At 23.6% G+C, this 27,931-nt stretch overlaps 1 protein-coding gene and 1 pseudogene across 2 annotated transcripts; one reads left to right on the forward strand and one right to left on the reverse strand.

The window, feature by feature from the left end:
• The first annotated feature begins 1,614 nt into the window (after positions 1-1,614).
• Positions 1,615-27,925, forward strand: LOC107163192 (carnitine/acylcarnitine carrier protein colt, mitochondrial). Of its 2 annotated transcripts, none has more exons than XM_015510476.2 (5): positions 1,615-1,847; positions 3,986-4,100; positions 13,360-13,677; positions 23,601-23,771; positions 24,272-27,925. In XM_015510476.2, exons 1-5 carry the CDS (start codon positions 1,746-1,748, stop codon positions 24,481-24,483), a joined length of 918 nt encoding a protein of 305 aa, XP_015365962.1. In that variant the 5' UTR covers positions 1,615-1,745; the 3' UTR covers positions 24,484-27,925. The 2 variants fall into 2 exon arrangements, with proteins under 2 accessions (XP_015365962.1, XP_015365963.2); XM_015510477.2 differs by having other exon boundaries at positions 1,800-1,936.
• On the reverse strand, positions 13,759-20,854 carry LOC107163191 (uncharacterized; annotated as a pseudogene).
• Positions 27,926-27,931: the final 6 nt, after the last annotated feature.

Here is a 27,931-nt window from a genome sequence, read left to right on the forward strand (position 1 = left end):
ATGCCTGGTGACAAGTCCTTAATTTTTGTACTTGTACAGTTATTTGAGTGCACACTTGTCACTTATCATATGTCAGCACTTAAATAAACTTGGTTTGTATACCTCAATTTATTAACTGCTCATGTGATATAAGTCTGGACTTACTATATGAGTGCAGTTAAAATATTTAAGTTGTGTAGGACTTATTATATTTGACCATAAACAATAGGTAGTTATAAAAAAAAGTGGACTTATAATGATTTGTGTTTGATTACAAACAAGTCCAGTGATATTGTTTTGTTTTTAAATATCCACATAGTAAATAATCATAGCATCAAGGCATTTTCTTATTTTAATCAGATGAGCTCTGATTGTTCATGATTTCAAATTAATAAAATAATGTTAACGTAATATATTTATTAATATGGTTTTATGATAAGACATTGGGTAATATCCAAAAAAAAATGTTTAAAAATAATTTACTAATTATGAAGGTGTTGTATAAGTGTATAAAAATTTAAAGAAATTGAAAATTCAATACTAATTAAAATTTAAGTAGTACACTATATTAAGTTGGTACCACAAAACCCATTTTGAAAAATTTAGAAGTGAGCAAAATGTTGGCTATAGCTATGGTCAAAAATTCAAGTAACTCATTTTAATATCCAGGGTTTAGATTTTAGAATAAATGCATTCAATTACTTTCAATGATTAAATTATATACAATAATAATATACTTATAATACTAATAAAGTGTTTCAAGTATACAAAATTGTTACTTTAATTTTATTTGGATACGTAGGTACCTAAATTGAAGAGCTTTTGTCAATCAATTGTGTCCATGCGTTTTAAAGTTTTATGAAAAAAAATATAATTTGTTTACAAGAAATAATTGTTATAAGTCCATTTCATATTTTAAGTCCATGTCTATCCAAATTTATTATGTCACATAGGTTATAAGTCCACATAATTTTAAAAAAAGAATGCCATGTCACTATAATAAATAAATGTTAGGTATATAAATTCAACGTATATATTAATAGGAATCTACATATATTTTTAAGTTAATTTCATTTTAGAAAAACGAATTGTGTAAATATTATTTATATTATGCGCGCTTAAAAAAAGTTAATATTTAAAATGGGCTCTCCTGCACAATTTCAATATTGTGCCTTATAACAAATGTGCACTAAGCCATTGATATATATTTGAGTATTCTTAATTGAATAAAATTTAATGTTTAGGTAATAAACATATGCAACCAATTTTAAAACTGTATAAATTATGCATTTTTTTTACTACGACATATCAGCATTGCAATTTGTATTATTCAAGTCTCGATCGAATCTTGTGACCATACGTCACAATGTAGAATAATAATATGATTATTATTATTATTATTATTATATAATATGATTGTGTTCAAGACGTATATTTTGTGGTATCAACTATCAAGTATCAATAAACCGTCTGCAAACCGTTTGTTTTCGTTACCTCCATTATAAAATTATTATATTATTATAATATTATACTCTTTTATATGATCAGTGGTACAACTTTACTACTGACTCTAAGACCTAAGTGATTATGACCTTATTGATAATAACAAAACATGATAAGTGTAATCGTTAATACAACCTGTTACCAAAAATGTCTAACTAAAAGTGATATAGTAAAATATTTAATAGTTTCAGTAGTTTCATACACACATTTTTAACAAATTCTTTATATTTAATCACTACTACTCTACTATAATTAACATTAATATGTCCACCGACGGGAATACTAACCCGTTCAAGTATTTTCTAGCTGGTGGTTTTGGTGGTGTGTGCACAGTGTTAGTGGGTCATCCATTAGACACTATTAAAGTATGTTAACCACAATACATTCTGTTATTGAACTAATGATCTCTTATGAATTAGGATGTATTAGGCTAATAAATGCTTCACAAGACTCGGTAAGAACTAATAAGTCATGTGTGAATATGCTAATAATACAAGTTTATCTTTATTAGGTATGAGAGAATTTTATAATGTGTTAAGTTTTTGTACATTCATAGGGGTGGAATTATTTGAATCATAGACCATTGATATTTTAATGTCTTTATACTTGTCTGGTAACTCTGATGAATTAGTACCACAGTTCTTAGTTCTTGAGAAGTATACCTGTAATATTTTATAGGTAGGTAGTTAAATGTATATTTATCAACATATTGACAGTTAAATAAGAATATAACATGTAGTTATAATAGCAAAAAAAATAATACTTTGTCGAAATCATCTTCTTTTTATATTTGTGCCTGTTTGAGGAACTGGCAAGAAGAAAATTATTTTGCTAGTTAATATTATTATAATTATTATTTAAACACAAATTAATCAGCATCTCTTATTTTTTATATTATTTGATGTGTTTTATATTATATGATATGAATTTTATGTACTAATTATTATTGTTATTATTTTTATAATGTTATTTTTGATAGTATAATTTTTAATAAATATCTATTAATTTAACGCTAACTGATTAATTTAAAATTGTTTTATAATGTAAAACAATATGATGTAGTAGACTTGTACAATCATAATATTATGTATTTCTTCAGTTTTTCTTGTATAAATATAATTGAAAATAAAATATTTTATTTAGGAATCTAAAACATAAGATTCTATTGCCGGAGTTCTAGTTTTAAAACTTTCTCTATTCCTATAATATTTGTTCACTTTTATTGGGCATTGACTATAAGTATACTGGGTAATGTATTTTTTTATTTATATTAACGGTTAAAATTGTTTAAATAAATGCAGAAATACATCATACATTATGTTAATAGGTGTGTTTGAATTTTGTGAAATATTTTAAATAAATACTTATTTATCTATTTTATATATTTATTAAAAAGTAATTTAATATATTTGTACTTTTTTAAATTTCTTAATAAAGTTATAAGCGATGATTATTTATTATGCATATAATTATGAATTATTTAAATATTATTTTTCAAAATACACCTAAACACATAAAATTCTGATTCCACTTGTAAGTTACAAATTAGAAACAGTTTCAGTTATTCAGTCACAAGATTCCAGCTACTAGGCGTAAACTGAATGATGCTTTACCAAATGCCTACTATATTATACAGGGTGATTTTTTTTTATCATGAACCACTCATTATTTCAAAAAGTATCAATGTTTTTGAAAATATATTTTTACAAAGTTTCATGTTGTTAAAAAAACAACGTTTTTATTAAAAAATTATGTGTTTTAATATTTTTTATCCTTATAATTTTTTAAGTTTTTTTACTTTTTTGAATGACAACCTAGAGTTTTAATTTCATATTCCAAAGCAGAATATTTTTCTAAGTATTTTGATACGTAAAAATCGAATTTTGGACGAGTAGTTTATGAGTTATAAGTATTTAAAGTTTAGATTGGCGGAGTGGAGTGGTACGAGGTTACCCCACAAAATGTTTGTCCACTACTCCGCTTGTCTAAACTTGAAATACTTATAACTCATAAACTACTCGTCCAAAATTCGATTTTTACGTATCAAAATACTTATAAAAATATTCTGCTTTGGAATATAAAATTTAAACTCTAGGTTGTCATTCAAAAAAGTAAAAAACTTAAAAAATTATAAGGATAAAAAATATTAAAACACATAATTTTTTATTGTGTATGGTGTTTGAGTGGTTCATGATAAAAAAATCACCCTGTATAAATATAGTAGGAAATAATTTAAAACTTAATGTCTATTTTTGAAAATTGTTATTTTTTTGCCTGTGATAAATAATTTTAAGTTATAGAATTCACTGTATAGGTACAAGGAACTTTTATCCATGAAAAACAATTTTATTGTTGTGTTTTATCTACTGAAAAAAATTTACATGTACACAATTTATGTTATGTAAAGAATATAAAATATATATATTAATATATGTATATATAAATATATACATACAATTATGAAGTTTATTATTTTTCTGATTATTTTATTTTTTACCTTTAGGTTAGATTACAAACAATGCCACCAGCTCAGTTAGGTAAATTACCTATTTACAATGGTGCATGGGATTGTGCGGTTAAAACTATTAAGAGAGAAGGTTTTTTTGGTTTATATAAAGGTAAGTATACTACATATTTTATGTAGTAAAAGTAGAATATTAAATTATTTAAGACTCAGTATAATAATATACTATTAAAGACAATGGTATAGGTGTGTAGTGTACCTACCAACATTATTGTTTAATTTAATGTGAATCATTGATGTGCATATATTCCCATTTTATGGAACATATTCCCTGCAATATATTTGTTCATTGTTAATATCAAATATTTGTGATCTATGCTAAAAATACCAAGTATTATATTAATTAGGTAACTTGAATGTTAAAGACCATTTCACAGATTCTTGACTTAAAAATAAACGTTTTACTTACTAACTAAAAGTATTCTTCTATTTTTTTTTATATGCATAGTATGTTAAACATAGTGTATATATATATAATAGTTTTACATACCTATTAAGTTTAAAAAATGTAGATATCTCAAATATAATATCTGAAATCAAAAGAATATTTTTTGAGTTATATTATCAGTAATTATTTATAAGTGTTTAAATGTAAATGTATGATATTTTATTTGTTTAAATTTAAAAAAAAAAATACGTATACAAAATTAGATTTAGAACCTCTCTAATCCATCACCTATGGGACTAGGGGTGTGGTAGGAACGCGAAAAAAGTCGGATTATCTGAATATACAGAACATTTTTATTAACATATTAAATACAAGATTATATTAGAAATGTATTATATTTCACATCACATAGAAAAAAGTCAGTTATAGATTTTTGTTTAGCAAATTACATTCTAGACTTAGCTAAGACTAATAAGGAAAATATTAAATTAGCAATTAATTTTATATATCTACTATAAATTGGAAAATCCAAATTGTATTTTTAAATTACATACATAGTATTTATATCGATAATACTATGCTTGGATCAACTGGAGCGGCGGACAATAGAGGTTCTACTGTAATAGTTATTAAACCTTTTTAAAAAATACTTAAAAATACAATATTTGTAATAACTACAATTTATCTTGAATCCTCTTGACCATTATTTCTAAGGTATTAAGTTGGAAAACTTTAAACGTTGATTAAAAATTTTTAAATGTAAGTCTACATCTTAAAATCGAATTATATTATATAATCAGTTTATTTATAGAGTGTAGATAGTTTGATAAAATTATTACTTAGATGGAAACACTAGTTGTTATTCAACAAAAATTTTATAATTTTATTTATTTATAATAGTTCTATTACCCAACCCGATAACTAAAACAAATTATTAATAGAATGTTATTATTAGAGATAAGTGAATTACTTTAATGACTATTATATTTTGTAGATACTTCAATACTAATATCAATTATAGTTTTTTATAGCAGAGTTATTCAAACTTTTTCATCCCATGGCTCCTTTGGGTGTTCACAATATTTTGATGACTCCCAAATTATTATGAGAAAATTTAAACAACACACAGATAATAACAGTGACTTTAGTACAAGAAATTAAACTTCAAATTGCCACGTGGTGTGTTTCGTTTTTATTTCCATAATGATTATAGATAATATTTATAATAATTAGGGACGGGCCGATATCACTTTTAACTGATAACCAATAAACCGATATGTTATGCAGATTTAAATCTGATAACCGATGTATTCAAAACTTTGAATTTCTATCCAAAAGCATGAATCGATATTATAAAATAGCCGATAATACTTACTGATAAGTACTGAGTAGTAACTAGTAATACTGTAATAATCAATATTAATATATTATATAATGATTAAATTAAATAATTAATAAATATTTAATTATATTAGTAGTAAGTGGGGCACTTGAGCACACTTTTATTTTTTTATCAACATTAAAAATCAAAAAAAAACATAAACATTAAAAAAAAACCGACCTTATATTTTTATATTAAAAATTACAAAAAATCTAGACTTATCTGTTAAAATTACAAAAAATATAAACTATTTTTAAATGAATCTAAATTTATATTTTACCTATTAAACAATATAAAACTAGTAGATGTATTATTATTATTATTAAAAAAATTTTCTCTATAAATATAAAATATAAACAATGGATCAAAACAAGAACAATAAAATTATTGGTCTTTATGAAAAGATAAAAAATAATGAAGGATTGTTGCAATCATTAAAAACAGGGGAAGTATTTTTATGTCCAAGATGTCAAGATTTTAAGAGGCCTAATGAATTTACTAAAAACCAAAGATGGTGTAAGGTTTGTATGAAAACCACAGTTAATAATGATTTTAAAATATGCGAATGTGGAAAAAGATTTATTTAAGATGTTATAGCAATCATTTGCTATCCAAATATCACATAAAGAGGTTAGATAATATATCCAAAGAGAACATTTCACAAAAATAAATTTTGTTGTTAAAAAATAAATTCATTCAATAATATAAAAATAAAATAAACAAAAAATTTCTTTTATAAATAAAAATAAAAAATGCAGTCACAGAATCATATTATATTAAAAAAATTAAAGTATCTGAGCTTAAGTTAATAGCAAAAAAATACAATATAAAAAATGTTTGTAAAATGAAAAAAGATTGTTTAATAGAAAATATAAAAAAACAAGTTGCATTAAAAATATTAGATAAAAATCCCTACTGTAAGTTAGATAAAAGTTTATTCAAACAAAAAAACAACTCATTAAAAAATATAGATAAAAATCCCTTCTGTAAATTAGATAAATCATTATTTACTGAAGAAAATTATTTTAACAGTTCACCAGAAAGAACACCAGAAAATTATGAGTTGATAGATGTAATTCAATCTAATACACAATCGAATACAAGATTTAGGATACATTAAGCTAACTATAAAATTAGTTTTAAAGAAGCATTAATAAACGATCTAAAACGAAGTAATACAAAATACAAAATTAATTATATAGATAAAACTTTAAATGAAATGTTAAAGGTTGCTAAAAACAATTCTGCATATGAAAAATATGATAAAATAAGTATTGCGTTATTTAATCCAAAGATAAAAACTCCTATATATACTGGATTGAGATCTGAGAATATTTTAATAAACTTACAAACTATAATTAATGATTTATTAACTTCAAATGAAGAAATTGATATTACAGAAACCATTTTTCAAGTTGAAGTAGTAAATATACTAAGAGGAGCAAAGCGCAATAAAATAATACATTTATCAACAGATATCAATACTAAAAGAAGTATTATTCAGATTAAAAATGATGATAATTTATGTTGCCCAAGAGCTATTATTGTTGCATTATCTACTCAAACAAATAATATTTTAGGACATGAATTAGATGAAAATAAAATTAAGCAATTGAAGATGGGTAGAAAAATTCAAAAAGATTTAGCTTTAGAATTATGTAAAATGTTAACAGAATATAACAAAGAAGGTTTTATATTGGTTGATATTAAAAATGTAGAAAGCATACTAGATATTCAAATAAATATTGTTTGTGCTAAAAATTTAAATATTGTAATTTATAAAGGTGAAGATAAAGAAATAAAAATGTATCAAATATATAATATCATGGTCGGAAAAACCGGTCATGATTTTAGATATCAAAAACTTCATTTTTTAGAGTTTTTTTTTATTGTAATATTTTCATTTGACCTCGCTCCTACGAAGAGCGCGCGGCGGCACTTATTACTATAAGAACAGTTAAAAACCCCAAAAAAAATCAGAGAGATCCGAATCCGCTATTGGCAGGATGTATGCTGTCGCATTAACTATTAGACCACGGGTTTTTGTTTGTAATGAAATGGAAAAAGGTATATTTAAGAACACATATTATATTATATTATATTAAATTATAATATTACTAGAAATTAGTTAATATTATGTTTTAATAAAACAACTTTTTAAAGAATTACATTTTTACATTTAAGACAATATATATTTCCCATTTATAAGAATATAAATTAATATAATGTTTAATTATACTGTATACTTTTAGCCGTTAAGTTGTGTCTGCTTTATGTATTTTTCTCTAGGGAAAAAGTTAATAGTTTCTTTAAAATTTGCTTCTTTTAAACATATACTATCCTCGATTATTTTATTAGACTTATACATCAATGTCAATTGATTATAAAATTTATAAAAAATTCTGTTTTCTATAATTCTTTCATTAAGCTTATAAGATTTTTCAAAAATATTTACAATTCCACTTAATAATGAAAACATTGTAAATAAAGGTAATAAAAAATATCCAATTGGTCCAATTGTACTCAGAAACAATTTTAAAGCTAGTAAACAAAAACTGACTTTTGTATAATAATTGTAACTTTTTCTATAAACTAACATATTTTTTTCTAAATACGTTTCCATTTAAAATTTTAATATGATTATTTATAATAATTATAATTAAAAACGCGTCCCTTTTTCGGGGACGCGTTAGATTATTTTAGATCTATCTTTTACTATATTTTTTATAATCATTTAAAAACTCTAAAAATTAATTTTTGACATCTAATGCCTATGATATTATTATCATTTGTATTTATCCAAAACTATTTAGAACTATTTATAGCTATTTAAAACTTAAACTGATGTGGTCGAATTATACAACCGCGTTAAAATTAGAAATAAATATAAACATTAACTTTATTATTTTAAATAATAACGTGTCCCTTTTTCGGGCACGCGTTAAATTTATGATTTCAGGATTAAATAAGCGACAAATTCAATATTTTTTATTTCATTACCATCTTGATCAGAGATAAAGAATTTAATATATTTAAAATCTTTTACATTTAGAGGAATATATTTAATATCATTAGCTATATATTGTCCTTCAACATCACAGATAAGATATCACCGTCTTCATGCAAATATTGTTCAGTTTTATGGTTAGAAATGGATTTTTCAATTATATTACAATGTATTTCCAAAAGTTTATTTATAAAATATTGACCATGTATACTATCCGACCCAATATGATTATAGACATATTTATCATCAAATCCTAAACTAAGCCTTAGATTTTCATCCAATAAATAATAATCTTTAGATGTAATTGTTATATAGTTATTTGTTTGTTGGATTTTTATATTAGATGGTAGTAGTTTATTCAATTGATTAATACTGTAATTTTTCTTTTCTATTACAGTTTTGATATCTTTTGTTTCAATAATCCCATTTATATCTTTTAAGAATCTTTGTGTGTAAAATGTTGGTGGTTTTAATCCTATTACTGTGTAAGCAATGTCTGGTGTTGTATACTCAATACCAAATTCTGTTCCTTTCCCTTTAGGCCATGTTTTATTTATAGGAATCATCTGTTTTTTAAAGTCTCCAATGTAATCAAAGCCTAAACAATTTGATAAATATTCATCAAGACATAGACCGATTGAGGCTGTAATATTTATAAAACCTTCAATTAATTCAAGCCTTATTTTAGGAAAATCCTCCACAAATTTAGCTCCGAATTAATTAAATACATTTTCAATTTCACTTAATGAATATACACCTATAAATATTGTACCTAACGGGATTTGACCATTTCGACCTAATCCAAATTCACATTGTTTCTCTATATTTATATATTTTTCATCTGAAGTAGGATAGTAAATCATTATTTTGTTACTTGTCTTTATAAAATTTAGATCATTTAAACCCAGATATTTTTTTAAGTTTTCATCTAGAGAATATTTAATATCTTATGTAACAAGTTTGCCTGAAAAAATTGTAGAAGGATCAGGTCTTATGAATAATCTTTTTAACAGTAAATTTATGCCAGAAATACATTGGCCTGGTTATAAGTATCTTGGTCCTTTTACTGATTAAGAAAAAAATAAAAAACCAGTAAATAAACTAGATATGGCATCAATGGAACATGATTATTTTTATAAAAAACAAAGATATTAAAACAAGACATATTGGAGATAAAATTTTGGAAAATAAAGCATGGGATAGATTTTTAGATTCAAATGCATCTATAGGTGAAAAAACAGCTGCTTTTGTCACCACAAATACAATGAAAGCAAAGAGATATTTTGGTATGGGTTTAATTTAATTTTATAATTTTAATTCTTATTAAATGAATTTAGATTTGAATGATTCTCAAGTAAAAAAGCTTGTAAAAGCTTATGAAAATAAGATTGATGTAGTTATTCAATTAAAACATACACAGATTGGAAATGGTAAAAATATATTTAATTTAACTGATAGACAAAAAAATAAACTAATTAATGCTTAAAATAATAAAAAAGGTGTGAGATTAAAAATTACAAGATCTCAATTTGGAAATAAGGATAAAGTAGGTGGGTTTTTATCTCTTATTATAGCAGGTATAGGAGCCCTTAGTGCATAAGCCGGAGGTGCTAGTGCTATTGCAAATACCATTATCGATGCAAAAGATAAAAAATTAAAACGAGATGAAGCAGAAAGACATAATAAAGCAATGGAAGAGAATGTTAAAAATATTAAGACTTTACAAATTGGTTTAGGACTAAAAAAAAATAAAACCATTAACTAATTATGATATTATTGAAGCAGGAAAAAATATAAAAAAATTTAGAGGTTGTTTTATGAAAGATGAGTTACCTGCAGTGCCTTGGAAAAATGAATGTGGAATATTGAATTTAAATTATTCTAATCAACCTGGTTCACATTGGGCGGTGTGGTTAAAAAATGATAAGAAAAAGGTATGTTTTGACTCTTATGGAGATTCAATTTCAATTAAAGAAATCGTAAATTATTTAGGAAAAGATAATTTATATTACAACACTGAACAATTGCAAAATTATAATGATCCACCTATATGTGGTCATTTATGTTTTGATTTTATTCAGAATTATAAACTTTAATAAATTTTTTCCTTATAAATGGAAAATATATTTATACTGTTTTTATAGACCAAAATCAAAAAACATTGATCCCAATTATAATTTAAGAAATAAATAAATAAATTTAAATAATTAAAGTTAATGATAACCATAAGACATTGTATAAGGCTAATAATGGTTTTAAATATATTCTTAATGTTATTGATACATTTTCTAAATATGTTTATTCAATACCTTTGATGATAAAGTCTGGATTGGAAGTATCTGAAGCATTTTCACAAATATTTAAATATATTGTACCAAAAAAATTACATGTTGATAAAGGAAAATAATTTTATAATAAAGATTTAAAACAATTACTAATCAAATATAACATAACAATGTATAGTACTGGTACTGATAAAAAGAGTTCTATGATCAAACTATGATATTAGTAATTCTATACCTAAATTTGAGATAAATGATAGAGTTAGATTATCATCAATAATTTATGTATATAGAAATAAATTAAAAACAAATTGGTCTAAGGAAATATTTACAATTGAAAAAGTTTTTATATCAAATGTTGCTTATTATAAAATTTATAATATAGAAGGTACATTTTATGAAAAAGAATTACTGTTATCATTATTATAACTGTATGTATAATGTTTTTTGTATTGTTTAATAAGTAAAATATAAATTTAGATTCGTTTAAAAATAGTTTATATTTTTTGTAAATTTAACAGATAAGTCTAGATTTTTGTAATTTTTAACATAAAAATATAAGGTCGGTTTTTTTAATGTTTATGTTTTTTTATGATTTTTAATATTGATAAAAAAATAAAAGTGTGCTCAAGTGCCCCTCTTACTACTTATATTATACAATTAATATTTAATACAAATAGAGTTAACACAGTTGACATAAATAATAAATATTAAATATTAAATATAAAAGTTAAAAATTTAAAATAGGTACTTAAAATGAACACTTTTCTTTCTTGTTAGTTGATAATAAATTATAACTTATTAATTTAAGTTATACATTTTTAAGTTTTAACTAAAGTCTATAAGTTTAATTTTAACTTTTTAATAAAACAAATAAAAATTATAATAAAAAACAAATCACATAATATTTAAAAAATAATAATTTTCTCTTTTTCAGTTATTAAACATTCCTTGTTTTAAGTATTTTTATAACAATTTAAGTGTTTAATTAATATCAAATATCATTAATAATTACAATCAAATATTTAATCTATGTATGATAAATTGTTTTTTTTTTTCATATCGGTCCAAATATTGGTTTTTAAATAAAACCGATATTGCCAATATCGGCCGATAATCAATATCGGTTTGTATATTGGTTCAGCCCTAATAGTAATCATACAAGACTAAGGAATAACGTTGGTTTATAAATATTAATATAAATTGAGCACTGACTATTGTTTATTATAGAACTGTTTCTTAATGACAAATATTAAGGAACTACAATATATAAGTTGACCTCAATGATTGGATTTTGTATAATACACCACTTTTATTTCACAAATTACTTAAATAAATGTCTAATTATGAATAGTTTGTATAAAATATTGTATATTTGTATGGACACTTTCGAAACATTTGAAAATTCAAAATACCTATTAAACTTGTTTATTAGCCATTTCATATTTTTAAATTTTGCTAATAGTTATCTTTGTAATATGATTTTTAAATATTTTACAAAATGTATAGAATATGTTTCACATGATTTTAATGTCGAATGTAGATGCTACGGTATTCATGTTGTATGCGGTCTACCACACACTTGTCGTCTACCACGTATGTTTCTACACGTCATGTGCGATCTACTGCCGCGTATTTATGTATATTTTTTTGGTCATTATTATGGTTTAAACTTTGAATTATTAAAAAAATGCATGATACATCTCTATCATTGCTGCCCTCGTATTTGTCGTAACAATGGTGGCGTCTAAAAAACAAGAATAACAACACATTTGATTGTTATTTAATAGATGTGAAATTATATTGTACCTAATTTAAATTGATTGACAATGCATATCTCTATATAATTTTACATTTTTTGTCAGTTAGTTTTTAATACATATACTAATTATATTTATCTACATATTTTTATATATTTTTTTGCATTATTAAATATTATATTGAAATTCTACATTAATAAATATATTGTAATCCTACATTTATGTATTCATTCATATTTTTAACTATGTGGTAGACTCTGCATGCGTGATAGACGACAAATGAGTAGTAGACCGCATATGGCGTGTAGAAACAGACGGTAGACCGCATACAACATGAATACCGATGCTACATATTATATGATTATTTGTATAACCGTGAATAATAATTAAACACAAAATTAAGCTAAAACTAAATGTCAAGCTTGAAAATCTAATCATGAATTATTATAATTTTAATAATATTAGTGTATCAATATTTTTTTCTTAAATATTCTTGTTTTAATTAGCTTACATTTATAACATACTTATTTTTTAGGTATGGCAGCTCCAATAACTGGCGTAGCTCCAATATTTGCCATAAGTTTCTTAGGTTTTGGACTGGGGAAAAAAATTTTTTCATCCACTGGAGATAAAAAAGAAAATTTAACTCTCTCAGAACTATTTTGTGCTGGATCATTCTCTGGTATTTTTACAGCTATCATAATGGTACCCGGAGAACGCATTAAATGTATTTTACAAGTACAGGAATTGGGTCACCAAAAATATGATGGCCCAATCAGTGTTATTAAAAACTTATACACTGAAGGTGGAATAAAAAGCTTATACAAAGGAACATGTGCTACATTGCTTAGAGGTAATTAATTTTAATTATTATATAATAATATTTATATTATACCATTAAAAATTCCAAGAATGCAATAACTATACTCTTAAATTTGGTACTATTTTTATTGTTTATTGTTAATATTCTTTAAAAATAATAATTAGTCTACAGATATTCTAATAATATATTATAATGTATATTATATTTTAAATGAATAGTGAGTATTTCAATATTAATTTCATAATTTGTTTTCTACTTTTAAAACAGAATTTTTGCTTTATGTTTTCTTTTCATTTTAGAAATTTCTTCTTTCAACAATAACTTACTTACATATGTTCCATTGTTCAAACGTATACTTCTTTCTGTAGTAATGAATACTTTATTATCAATTATTGATTCCGGTGTTGATTCTGTTATGTTTGGTGTTGTGATGGTATTATATCTGATACTTGTTGTATGATTTAAAATAAAATCAAAAAAAATAGTCTTTAATGTTGTGGTATTTTGTCTGATGTCTTGTTCACTAACTTGTTTATAAAGCTTTTGTTTTTTATAATTTTTTTTCATGTTATGTTTGCTGTACGATTCACTATTGCAATCCATGTACTTTCTCAAAGCATATGAAACTGTCTTTCCTTTTAATTTTGTTGGACTTGAACATATTGGTTCTAATTTTTTGTTATAAATATATGTAGTTGTATTTATAATTGTACAGCTATATCTTTTCTTTAAATGTTTCCACTTGCAATTATGTTTATTTATTTCTTTTACACTTTTAGTCATTAATGAAATATCCCACAATTTCATCTTGCATGTACAATGTAGTGAGTTCATATCTAATCGTATTAATTTAAGATTAGATATTTTTTTAAATATATCATCTGGTAAATCAATCAGTTGATTGTTATTTAAAATTAATTCCTTGAGAGACAATTGTTGATCAAATAACCCAGGAGGCAATTCTTTGATTTGATTATAAGACAAATCTAAATGTTCTAAATTATAAATTCCATAAAATGAATCCATAGACACAGATTGTATTGAACAATTACTGATTATGAGACGTTTAATGTTTGGTATTTCAAAAAAAGCATCAAAAGCTATATGTTGTATGGAACCTTTTATTTTAAGTTCTACAAGATTAGGAAGTCCAATCATAAAGGGCCTTTCTAAAATTGTCACATTTACACCGATTAAATTCAATTTTTCTAAACGATCTAAACCAATAAATGCATTTTTATGTAAATGTAGTAGTGTGTTATTTGTTCCCAACGTAAGCTCAATTGTAGCATTTAACACTTCAAATGTATGTGGATACACTATTTCAATTGGATTATTACTTAAATCTGCAACTTTTAATTTTGGTAATGGTGGGAATGTTGTTTCTGATAACACAGTTATAGCATTGTTTTTCAAATTTAAATAATTCAAATCAAGAAGACCAGCTAAACTAGTAGTCTGCAAATGTTTAATTTTATTATTAGCTAAAGATAAACTTTTTAGTACACTAGCGCCATAAAAAGAAAAATCTGGAATGTATTCAATAGCATTGTTATCTAGAATAAGGGTTTCCAACAAATCCAATCCATTAAATAAATCCCATGATATATCTTTTAGATCACAATTCGTAATTCTTAAAAACAACAAATCTTTATTGATTAAAAATAGGCTATTGGATTTTACTGTTCTTTTAGTTTTCTTATAGGTTTCATAAGGAATCATGTCAATATCCTTGGGCTGTAAAAATATCAAACGGTTTTTTATATGATGGTTATATTCTTTATGTAAATACGTAGGTAAGACTGGTGAAAGTTCATTAAATGCGTATGAATTTTCTTTTTTATAAACATTAGTATCTATTATTGGAATTGGTTCATTATTATCTAAAGTTAATTTATCTAATGATACACTTTGAATGTTTATATATTTTATATTATCCATATATTTGAACATTTTATCTGTAATATAGATTTTTGATGGATTATTATTGCCATGAATTTCAAATGAAATTAGTTTTGGCAGCTTAATATCATCTTCTATTGTAATATTGTCTGAATCAGTTGTCTGAAATAAAATTAATGCCTGAAAAATATATAGATATATTTTATTATGTTTCATAATTTATTATTATATGTTTTAAATTTAATTATGTGTTGAAATCTAAAACTAAACCAAAATTATAAGTTTTAAAGGTTATTGGTTCAAAGTAATGTTAATGTACATAATTTTTCATTAAATTTTGATTAGTTTATTATTTTGTATTAGCAAATACCAAATTAATAACTTTAGATTTTGAAATACTTAAGTGTATTGATCTTACTATGTGTGTGTGTTTTTATTTTTTTTTTTGTTTCTGTTATCACTTTTTAGAACAATAGAAATATATTTGGTTTTTTCAACAGCATATTTTCTGATAGAAAACTGAGTCTAGTTGGTACTGTGCGGGGAAGGAAGTCTAAATAAAAAATTTCGATTGCGTCAGAAAAAAAATATATTTAGGAAAACTCGAGACTTTTACGCAAAACTAGTTTTTGAAGAAATTGATTTTGGTTTTTACTGGAACTTTTATCATACATATACGAAATTTTTATTGAATGTTTATATTCGAAATTTCTATGCATTATAACATTTTCGAAATATTATGATTTTTTCAAGAAATTTGTAGGCGTGATAAAATTTTGAATTTCATTGTTTTTTAAAAAAAAAAATTATTGCTAATAACATTTTTTTTACTAGGTCAAAAAATTTAAAATTGTATTACAACATTCTTCATAAAATGTTTGTTGATAGGGCAAATTAAAAAAAAAGTTAAGTGTAAATGAGTGTTCTATGAGCGTCTGAATTTTATCAAAATCTCAGATCTGTTTGAATTAGTTGGTCATTTAAAAATTATGTAATTTTCTATTTATATAGTTAAGAAATCAAAATTTAAAATGAGAAATTTTATAAATAGTTCATACCATGTCCAAAAAAATCTTAAAAATACATAGACAAATTTCTTTTTTTATAGACATTTTAAGTTTGAATTTGTATGAAAGAACATAATATCAAAAAACTAAGAATGACGGTTTTAATTACTTTGTTGTGATTAAAAAAAAAATTTTGTCTTGTAGGTAGTGTTCTTTTAGAGAAGGTATATTATTAAATATTTAAATATAATATATACAATGATATTTTCAAATGTAATTTTTTTTGTAAAAACCTAACCTAACCTTTAACAGTATGTAGTGCTTATAAGGAATAAGCACTACATAAAAATAAATAAATTAAATTCATCTTCTACAAAAATACTTAGTTTTTTTATATGTTGATAGATCGTCTTTGCTCAGAATTGTTTTTCGTATACAATGATTTTACATCATTGAATTCAAATTCAACACATTTATTACAAGGACTATCTAGGCACTTAATGTACAGCAGAGTGTTACACACATACCAGATGTTTTTATTCTTTTCAAATATATTATTTTAAATTTTTGTGGAATTAATCCAATAACTCTTCGAATTAGCTATATTCATATGTTCATGAGGAAATTTATTAAAAACTGTATTTACTTACCTCTGTGTCTAATGGAAGAAAATTTAAAAATTCTTTTGGTTTTGTTACATTCATAAACATACATAAGGCAGTTTTAAAAAACTGTGAATTGTGATGAGCTATTTGTTCTTCTTCATTTTCTTCAATAACCTTTAATTAAGAGCATTTGATTTAAGTAATTTTAAAAATTATTTAAGTACTTATTAAACTATTCTTACTTCATTATGTGTATATGAGGTATGTGGTTCAGTTTGTAGTCCACTGTACATCCATTTAACTATTGGTAAGTCAATAAAATCTATGTTCTTACAGTTACATGCTCTTGGACAATCTATGGCCCATTCTAAATTTATGTCTGAACTTTTTACCTGCTTCAAAATCAAAATGTATTATGTATTTATCTCCATAAAAATATCATATAAGTTTTAAATAAAAATCATAAAAAATGAATGTATGTGTTATATAAGTCATGCACAAAAATATATTCATTAAAAAAAATTGATTTATATTTTTTAAAAGATATTTGAATTTTATAGTATTAAGGTCATTGAAAATTTTAATGACACAAATATGATGCTTTATAAGAAATTGTAAGTTAAAAAAATGAAATGGCTTGGTAATTAGATGATGCTAATATATTAATTTATCATGAATATATATTAGAATGAAAAATATGTAAATGTTTATTAATTTTAATTATAATTACTGTTTTTATTAAGGCAAGCAAAATATGACATTTAATTAAGTATAAAATGCATTTCAGGAGCAGAACAAAGTTTTAAATTAATACAAAACATAAAATTTGATGTAATTTCATAACCAGTTTATGATAAAAAAAATATTCCATTATCTAATTGAACTAAAGGCATTTTCGAAATTATTAAAAAAAAATTATATCTTATTATTTACTTTAAAATAAATATAAAACAAACTAGTGTATAAAATAACCAACAACACATTTACAAGATTTAGAAAGAATCAGCAATTATACATTTATTTACAATATGACATTATTTAGAAATAAAAAAGTTAGTTAGTTAGTCTTGTTAAGAAACATTTTAATCTTATTAATATATTTATAAATTCTATACTTATAAATAAAAAATATTTAATAATAAAAAATTAATTCTATCAAACAAAAAGTTATAACATTGTTATATTATTTAACAAATTAAACTAAAAGATGAACCTGCTTTAATTTATTAAAATAATAATCAATATTTATATTGTATAGTTCTAAAATATCTAATATTTTTTTAGTTACATTTGAATCTAATTTAAAATTAAAACACAATATAAAAATTATACAAATGCACACTTAATAGCAACAAAACATATGTGCAGTGGCGTGGCGAGGTAAAAGTTACATGTGGGCGAAGTAGACTTAAAGAGGCCCTTTTAAAAATTTTTTTAACTTCTGTCATATTTCTCTATGGTTAATTATAAAGCCCTATGGAACGCGAGGCCCTTTGAGGTGTGAGGCCGTGGGCAATGGCCCACACCGCCCACGCCTAGCGCCGCCACTGCATATGTGCTGCAGAGTCTTAAAGTCAACATAATATTTTTATAATTCTTAAAACGTTTAATCAATTTAAAACTTTTTAAGCATGGAAAATGTATTATCAATAACCTAATATGCATTTAATTTTATGAACAATTATTTTTTAAGTTTTCACACTTAAAATCAAATAGTTAATAATATGTAGTATTTGTAATTGTATAACAATTGTTGGTATATTACAATAAAAATATAAATGTTTTTAAGATTTTGGCTTTATTTCAATATTTTAAGCCAATAAAATTATTATCATGTAAAGAGGTTTCAAAACTTCTATGTAGGATTCATGAAATTTTGCATTCTTATGTTTTTTTTTTTTTTATGGGTAGATTATTCTAGGTTAGTTATAAATTTGTTTGATGAAATTGAAAAGTTGAAGACAAAGATTATATTTATAAATATTTTGCCATATTTTTGAAAAAGTGTATATTTGAACAGTTTTTATCATATTAGTGTATATTTTATTTTTATTCATGTTAAACTGCAGGAAAATTCATATTTGGATAACATTTAAAAATATTTCTTAAAATAAGTTTTGTATGGATAAGTAAAATAGGCCCAAATAGAGTTTGATGTTTGGAAAGGCTGAAGCTCCACTAATTACAATTAAATAAGCTTAAAAAAAATGTAGAAATGTTTGGGAGGGTTATTGAAATTTTTGGTGGAAACATGGCTCCTAAATCTCTCCCCTACATTTATTTGTACTGATGGTAGGTATAATATGACACATAACAATAACATATGATTTTTGAATTTCTAATCAACCTTGAAATCTTGTTAACTACAATTTAATGTGGTAAAATTTTGATGTATATATTCTAGATTATATTTAGAAATGAAAACCAGTAAATATGTGTTTGTATCACAATATTTTCATATCAGACTATTTCTTATTTCTAAACCCAGTAAATGTGCCAATTTTTTAATTAAGCTGTTTTATTTCACAATAGTTTGAAAAGGCCCAAAGCATGCAATATTGCCTATTTATTATCAATATATTTATTATATTTAATAAACCTATGTATAAATTATTTTTATTAATATGTTTATGTACCTACTTATTTTTGAGTTTCTGTCATTCTATTTCTAAAATTTTAATATCATGTTTTTTATTTTTAAGCATATTTTGACAATTTTCTGCACATTTTGATCATTTTCAGTGCATTGTATCCCAAAACCTTGTATATAAGTATATAACTATTACAATTTTATTTTGAATTTTAGATTATGTATATCAAAATATAATAATTTATAATCACTATTTATCAACTATTTTGTTATAATTTTTAATCGAGCTTCAGACCTACTGACATCTCTGAAATAGTAAAAAGCCATGGAACTATGTATAGGTATATCATATTATTTGTCAGGCTAAAATAATATGATGCCTTTATAAATTATCCTAATAAAAAATTTAAAATGTTATTTGGTATTTAATATTTATCATACTAAATTGCTATATTCAAATTTTGCATTTAAAAAGTTAATTAAGAATATAATTCAATAGATCCATTAGGCATCTTCTATTATTTTTCAAAAGATAAATTTATCTTTTATGTTAGGTCTACCTAACATCTACCTAACCTAACTAAATTTTACATGATTATTTTTATTTATCGTTAGTATTTTATACTAGTTTATTTTGGTCTTAGTTTCTTGATAACTATATTCAAACTTTTTCGTACAATTCTTGGTATCCCAAAAATAAAATATCCTTATATTCTATTTATCAATGTATTTATATTTTACATTTACTCAATTATTTTTCCATTCCAAAGATTTGTTATTGTAAGTTGAATGAATATGTTAATTATTTTTAAGTAATCATATCTATAATTGTTATTTATTTACTATTTTATCAAAAACAATATCTATATAACTATACATAGTATAGTTTTATTGCATAATGAATAAATAAAAATTGGAAAAATAAAACTAATGAACAATTTCATAGTGAAATTACCTTAAAAAAAACACCCATCACGATAATATACCACAATAAATAAAACTTGCTATAAATCATTTTATATGTATTTTTAAAAATTATTTAATTTACAAAAATATTTACTTGTAATATAATATATCATAATAATTTAATTTAATTTGTATAATTCACGACTAAATGAAATGTCTGACTATTCAATGTTATTATCTTATTTTACTTTCCTTCCTGTTATAACTAAACAGGAACTTGATTAATATATTGGTCGTGGGAGTTAAATTATACTTTGTAAATTTATCAGTTGTATATTACAAGGATACTAGTTGTTTGGCACTACATATTAAATAAAATAGTATTATATAGATATATGAACTAATTTAAAAAAAATGTTGTATATTATATTACATATTATACTACTATTACATATTATAATAGGTATTTGCATATACTATATATTGTATACGTATTTATATAATATTATTGTTATTAAGAATATGTTACACCAACATTTGTTGTCTCCTTCTTATAAGTTAGAAATATACTAAATTTAACATTCAGCAGATCACTGTTAGTTCTTTTAATTTAAAAATTAGATTGAATTAACCTCTTAAACATTTAAAGGTAAGATTATTACATAGGAAATATTATAGCTTTGTTATTGTATTTTAATTTTAAAGAGGGTTATGAGTTCTTTAAGATGTACAAACAATTTACAATTTTTAAAATACAACTCCTTTTAAAATTAAAATATATTAAAAAGCTTATGTTATTGCCTAGATAAAAATCTTACTTTTAAATTTTATAAGAAGTCAATTCACTCTAATTTTTAACTAATGGGGCTAAACTTGATTTGCTGAGCATACAATTTGTTATGTATCACACACACAAGACAGATAACACGCATTTTGGTGTAATGCTCAACCTATTTAGTCAATACTGGTTAAAGGTGCTTAGAACGGTGTAAATTGGGTTGTGGTATAAATAGATTAAAATTAGTTTAAATGTTAAATGTTAAAATTTCATTATGTGCTTATTGAAAAATAATAGTTTTAGATTAGATAGTATAGTATACCATCTATAATAAAATAATTACTTATATTAATTGTGTATGTATAAAATATACCCATGCCAAAATGTAATTAAAAAATTAAAAATGGAACCCAATTTACAGTAACCAAAAAAAAATAAAAAAAATATCCAGCATGAGATTGATTTATCAAAATATTATAGAATATATTTAAATAAATGAACGCCAATTTATGGAATTACATGGGATCATTATTTTGGTGTCAAGTATGGAAGAATAATAAATAAATAATATAATAATAACAATCACATATCATTTTGGCTACTTAATAAATATTTGTGTATCTACAAATTTTGATAAAAATTATCTTGTAACTACAGTACGGAATCCTTCTTATAACAGAAAATGTCAATAATCCCTGTGCAAATAATATATGCAATTTCTACCTCTCTATGACAGAAAAATGTTTGGTCCCATGTGATACCGTTTTTAGAGAGGTTTCACTGTATATACATAAAAAAAAAACATAATAATAATAAAAATAAGACAAGAAGACAAAACATCTTGATTAAACTGATTGAATGTGTAAATTGACCCATACTTGTATGATTTTTCCTCATATTTTAATAAATAGGTACTGTAAATTAGTTTGTTTATTTATTAAAGTTCCGATTTTTATGTAAATTTAAGTTTTATCAGAAAGCACGACAACAATATTTGTCTTGTGTATCAAAGAATATTACAATGCAACTTTTATTTTGCATTTTATTACCTTTTTAATTTTTAGGGAATATATTTATATTAAAGGCATTTTCAGTATATTATTAGCAAATTTATAGATGTAGATCAGATTATCTCTTATACTGTATATTTTACATTTAATGACAGATACCACAGTTGCACCTTGCACTTCACTGTTAATTTTAAAGAATTGTACTAATATAGTTGAACCTTTTTTATATCATGGTATAAATATATAAATATTTTATTCATTGGGTTCAGAAGTTATAGGAGTTATTGTTCTATACACTTTTGATTTATAGCAGACCTTGATAGATATCCGAGCTATACAATGCTGAGTTTAAAAATTGAAAATTAATCATGCATATTTTGTTAATTTTATAGAAAGTGCATATTTCATCAATTTTAATAGATTTTCGCATATTTGTATGAATTTTTGTATTAATTTCAAATTATTTATTTTGTATTCAAAAATAATGAAAATATATTTATTTAACTATTTTTTCAGTTCAATTAAATCTCAAATGTCAACTAGTTATACTCGCCATATTTTAGTTTTCAATAATACAATTTTTTTAAATCTAGGTTTTTTAATTTTTTTTGTGTATATTAATAAATAAGTAATAAACTTAATGAATAAATAATTTTTTTTATGTGTATATTTGCATGCATATTTTGCAGTTTTTGGTTCCTATAATTTCCAAACCCTATTTATTACATAATATAATCATACAAAATTAAGCTAGTAATCGTAAAAATCTTACGTTCAGAAAAGTTATATATAAATTAAACAATTGAAAAAATAAGTATGGTGCCATTTAAATTAAGTTTAATAATATAAGTTATAAAAAGTGTATTTAATTTAAAGTAATAATTTCCTTGAGCGTTTTTTTAAATAATCGTTTTTTTAGTGTGTTGAATAGTATTTTATAATGCCATTTTTGAGGTTTTTTTAGAACATTTAAATACACACCTTAGTAATTATCCATATCATTTAAACTGATAATGTGGAGTTTGATTTATGAAAAAGATCTTTTATCTTTCAGTTTTCATTTATTAGCTTATGAATTACCTACATTAATTAATCCAATTATATAATATCTACTGTTTAAAAAATAAATTACTTTCATATTTCTTTTGTTAACAGATATTCCTGCGTGTGGTGTGTATTTTACTACGTATGAACTATTAGTGAGATATCAAAAAAATAACAACTCGGAAGGACTCGTAAACACAATATTTGCTGGAGGTATGGCTGGTATACTGAATTGGTTAATTGCTATGCCTGCGGACGTACTCAAGAGTCGTTTACAAATCGGTTAGTTTTCCTCCTCTATGTATATTTAATACTATTATAGTAAATAGTACTAAATTAATTATAGTACTTACAGGTACTTTTAGAATGTATTTTTTTTTCAATTTATATGTAATAAAATAATTATTTGTGGACGAAAACATTTGAAAATTTAATACAGCGTTTCTATTATTGTTGTAATTGTAGCAATATAATTATAATAATCTTAAATTATAATTATCAATTTAATAATATCGAAAATAAATAATATGCTCAATTTTTTTGTTCTTATAATTTACATTTGAAATTCTAATTTTTATGAAATTTTATATGTAAATTCAAAATAACAATTACATTTACGTTGTATTTCAAAAAATGTTAATTATAGGGATATAAACTATTCACCGTAATGTATATTATTAATTTTTATACTTAATAAAATGTTTTTAAATATTTAGACTAATTTAAAGATATTTGTGACATTATTCACAACATTTTTTATTGATATCATTATATACTTGCAGCACCCAAAGGAATGTACCCAAGAGGCATTCGAGATGTATTTGCGAAACTATACAAAGAAGAAGGACTGAAAGCATTGTACTCCGGTGTGACACCAGTTATGCTTCGAGCATTCCCTGCAAATGCTGCGTGTTTCTTAGGTGTAGAGCTAGGGTTAAAGAGTTTAGACTTTATTTTTCCTCCGAAAAATAATAAATCCCTAGAAATTAACTAATATATTATGTTTTCAAATTTCTCACAGTTGAGACTCATACAATTTTTTATAATTATTGTTATTTGGTTTTATATTTTGTTGGGTGGTATGGGTGATTGTACTCTAAATATTTATACAGGCTGTGCATAGTAGAATATGTATTATATACAATAATTTATGCTATTTGTATTAATTTTTAAAGTTATCCTAATTTTTTTTTTTTTTTAAATTGATTGAATATCATCAGTGGCGCCTAACCCCCCTAATAAGTGTTGTTAAAACAATTGCTTAAAATGAGGTGTCTAATGGTCATTAGGTCCTTAAGGCAGCTCAAATAACCTTGATAGTATCATAAAGTATTATAATAGTATAGTAATAACCTTTACATTTTTAACAACCACGGGTTTGGTTTGAATATTTTTGGTGGGTGGTACCTTCTGAAAATAAATTTAACAACAATACTTTTTTGAGAGCTCGGTGCCACTGAACATCACATACTTATGTGTAAATTATTTAGTATGAATGTATTACGTAAAGATAATAATTTTAGATTAAGTTAATTTTAATGAATTTCTTTTTACTGTGTTATACTTTGTTAGATTAGGCTTTTTTTTTAAATTGAAATACTGATATTGTGCTCCCCTAAGTATATAATAAGAATACTGATATAAAGAATACATTATATTTTACTATTTTATTGCATGCTAATATTTATTTAAAAATATATTTCTTTGGAATTTAGACACAAATGGTTCTATTTATGACAAAAAAATCATCTATGCAAATCTGATGTATTTCATTTTTTTTTTTTTACTTCTTAATCTATATTTAAGTTTAAAATGACCTTTAGGTACAGTATCATAACAACTATATTTATATTATATTCAACAATTATTTTATTTTATTATTAAATTTTAAAGGTGGAAAAATGACAATTATTTTAGTTAATTGAAATTGGTGCTGAATTGTTTGTTCAAATGATTTGATTAAAAATCATGTTATTCTGATAACTGTATCATTATACGAATGGATCTTCGCAGGAAAATGTTTTTGTGTCCGTATATAATATTGCCTATATTTAGCCCCTTTTTTGCAGCTATCAAAATGTGAAAACATCATTTTCATTATAAATTATAATACTATATTTTATTATAATTAGATTTAATGATTTTATATATTGCTAAATTAAAATTAAAATAGTTAAATGCATTAATAGTTAAATAAATTTAATAATACACAATTCGTTGCGAATACTTCAAGCGAAAATATAATAGAAATGTTATAATTAGGCTATATTTTGTATTTTTTTTTTTTTTTTTTTAATGCAAAATCATCTTCCCAGTATTTCAAATACAAAATTAGATTATAAATACATTTTACTAACTACTTGGCCTATAATTGAACACTCATAGTGTAAGCGTTACTATGTTGTTCCTTTCACAGAATCTTGAACATCATTTAATACTCTTTGAATAGGAACCAGTATAATAGATGGTACAATAGTATTATATAAAATAATATTGCTACTTGCCAAATTTTCTCTATCAGCTAAAATATATTTTAAAACATTGCAATAAAATTAGTAAATCACTTACAGACTAATCAAAACCTATGCAAACTGAGGATATGAATACAATTAACGTAAAAAAAAAAAATTGAAAAACAACCACGTTTCTTCATTAAAATATTTTAAATGTTCATTTATATGACGATCATTCTTATAGCGTTAAAAAAATGAATTTCTTAATTATTGAATGGTAGCTTATAAATGACGACCGTAAGTGTATATCGTGTTTTTATCGAATTGTGTATTATATTAAATTTATTTAACTATTTGAATTTCAATTTAGCAATATATAAAACCATTAAATCTAATTATAATAAAATATAATATAATTTATAATGAAAATTATGTTATCACATTTTGATAGCTGCACAAAAGGGGCGAAATGTAGGCAATATTATATACGGACACAAAAATTTTTTTCCTGCGAAGATCCATTCGTTCATTATAGATTATATCCGTCTAAGTTATCATATCTCAATAAACAAGACACTGAGTCGTAGGCACGGACTAAGATAGTATGGACTGGTATCGACATGGTTGGGGAGTAGTAGAGGAACGGTCCTCAAATGTTTCGACACCGCCACTCCCCCGTCCTAAGAGGCCGCCGAAAGGTACAACTAGGGGTAAAAGCGCTCCTAGTGTCAAATAAAGTTACTAATATTGTATATTTAGATTTTAGATGTTTATATTTTGTCATTTTGAACAAATTTTGGTCACCGAAATTCACCGACATTATGAATATTAAATTTTAATATTGTCCGTAGTTGCTCTTTTAATAAATGTTGATACAGTTTTTAAAATGCCTCGACGTTGTTCTGTTGTTAAGTGCACTAGTTTTAACAAAACATCCAATGTTCCATTATTTAAAGTATACGATTCTGACTTTGATGCTTGGAACAAAATTATTTCTAAAGTGAATGGAAATTATTTGCGTCAGGTTACTTATGTATGTGCTGAACATTTTTTCAATGACGATTTTATTACAAATTATGCTGTACCTAAATGTTTATCTGAAGATAAAGAAAAAATAGAAAAAGTAAGAACACCAGATAGGTTATTTATATCTGTATAACATATAATATATTCCTACTAGGTATTAAAATATTTTGATTGTATACCTTCAGGTATTGGGTCAAAGGACACAAATTAAGCTGAAAAAAGGTGCAATTCCATCAATATTTGATCCATCAGTAATTAATACTTCTAATAACAACATAGAATAATAATAACAACTATAATATCCAACTTCATAATCATGCGAATGAGACAATATTCGTTAATAACAAATAAGAATACACCAAAGGTTAATGCAAAAAAAAAAAATTAACCAAACTTGTTCCTACTTAATTTGATATTAATTATTTTTATTTTTTCAAGTGTATTTTTTATTTAATTAATAACAATAAATACATTTTTATTATTTATTAGAAGTTATTACTTAAAAAATTGTAAACATTTCAATTTTGCGTAGTCAGTCAGTATTGAGTACATTATAAATTATAATATTATTTGTGCAGTATAATATTATTAATATTTATTATTTTGAAAATTTGATTCATTGTGTTGTCTAATTAAAATTATTGTGTTTTTATAACACACGTGTAGATGGCGCTTTTACCCCTAGTTGTACCTTACGGCGGCTTTAGAAACATTTGAGGGCCACTGATAAGGTAGTCGATACCAGTCCATACTATCTTAGTCCGTGGTCGTAGGCAGTTGTTCGAAAAATGATAAGAAGCCGACGACTGATAACAGTTTGAAACTCAAAAAGTGTTGCCAACCATTACATACAAAAGTCGGTATTTTAGTTGTAATATAAACATATAAATATTTATACATAATGATATATATAGAACATTTTCTGTACTTTTCTGGATTATACAACTTGTTGAATTATTTTTC

This window comes from Diuraphis noxia, unplaced genomic scaffold (assembly GCF_037042655.1).
Source record: "Diuraphis noxia isolate RWA-SAM2 unplaced genomic scaffold, SU_Dnox_SAM2 contig0001, whole genome shotgun sequence".
NCBI lineage: Eukaryota > Metazoa > Arthropoda > Insecta > Hemiptera > Aphididae > Diuraphis > Diuraphis noxia.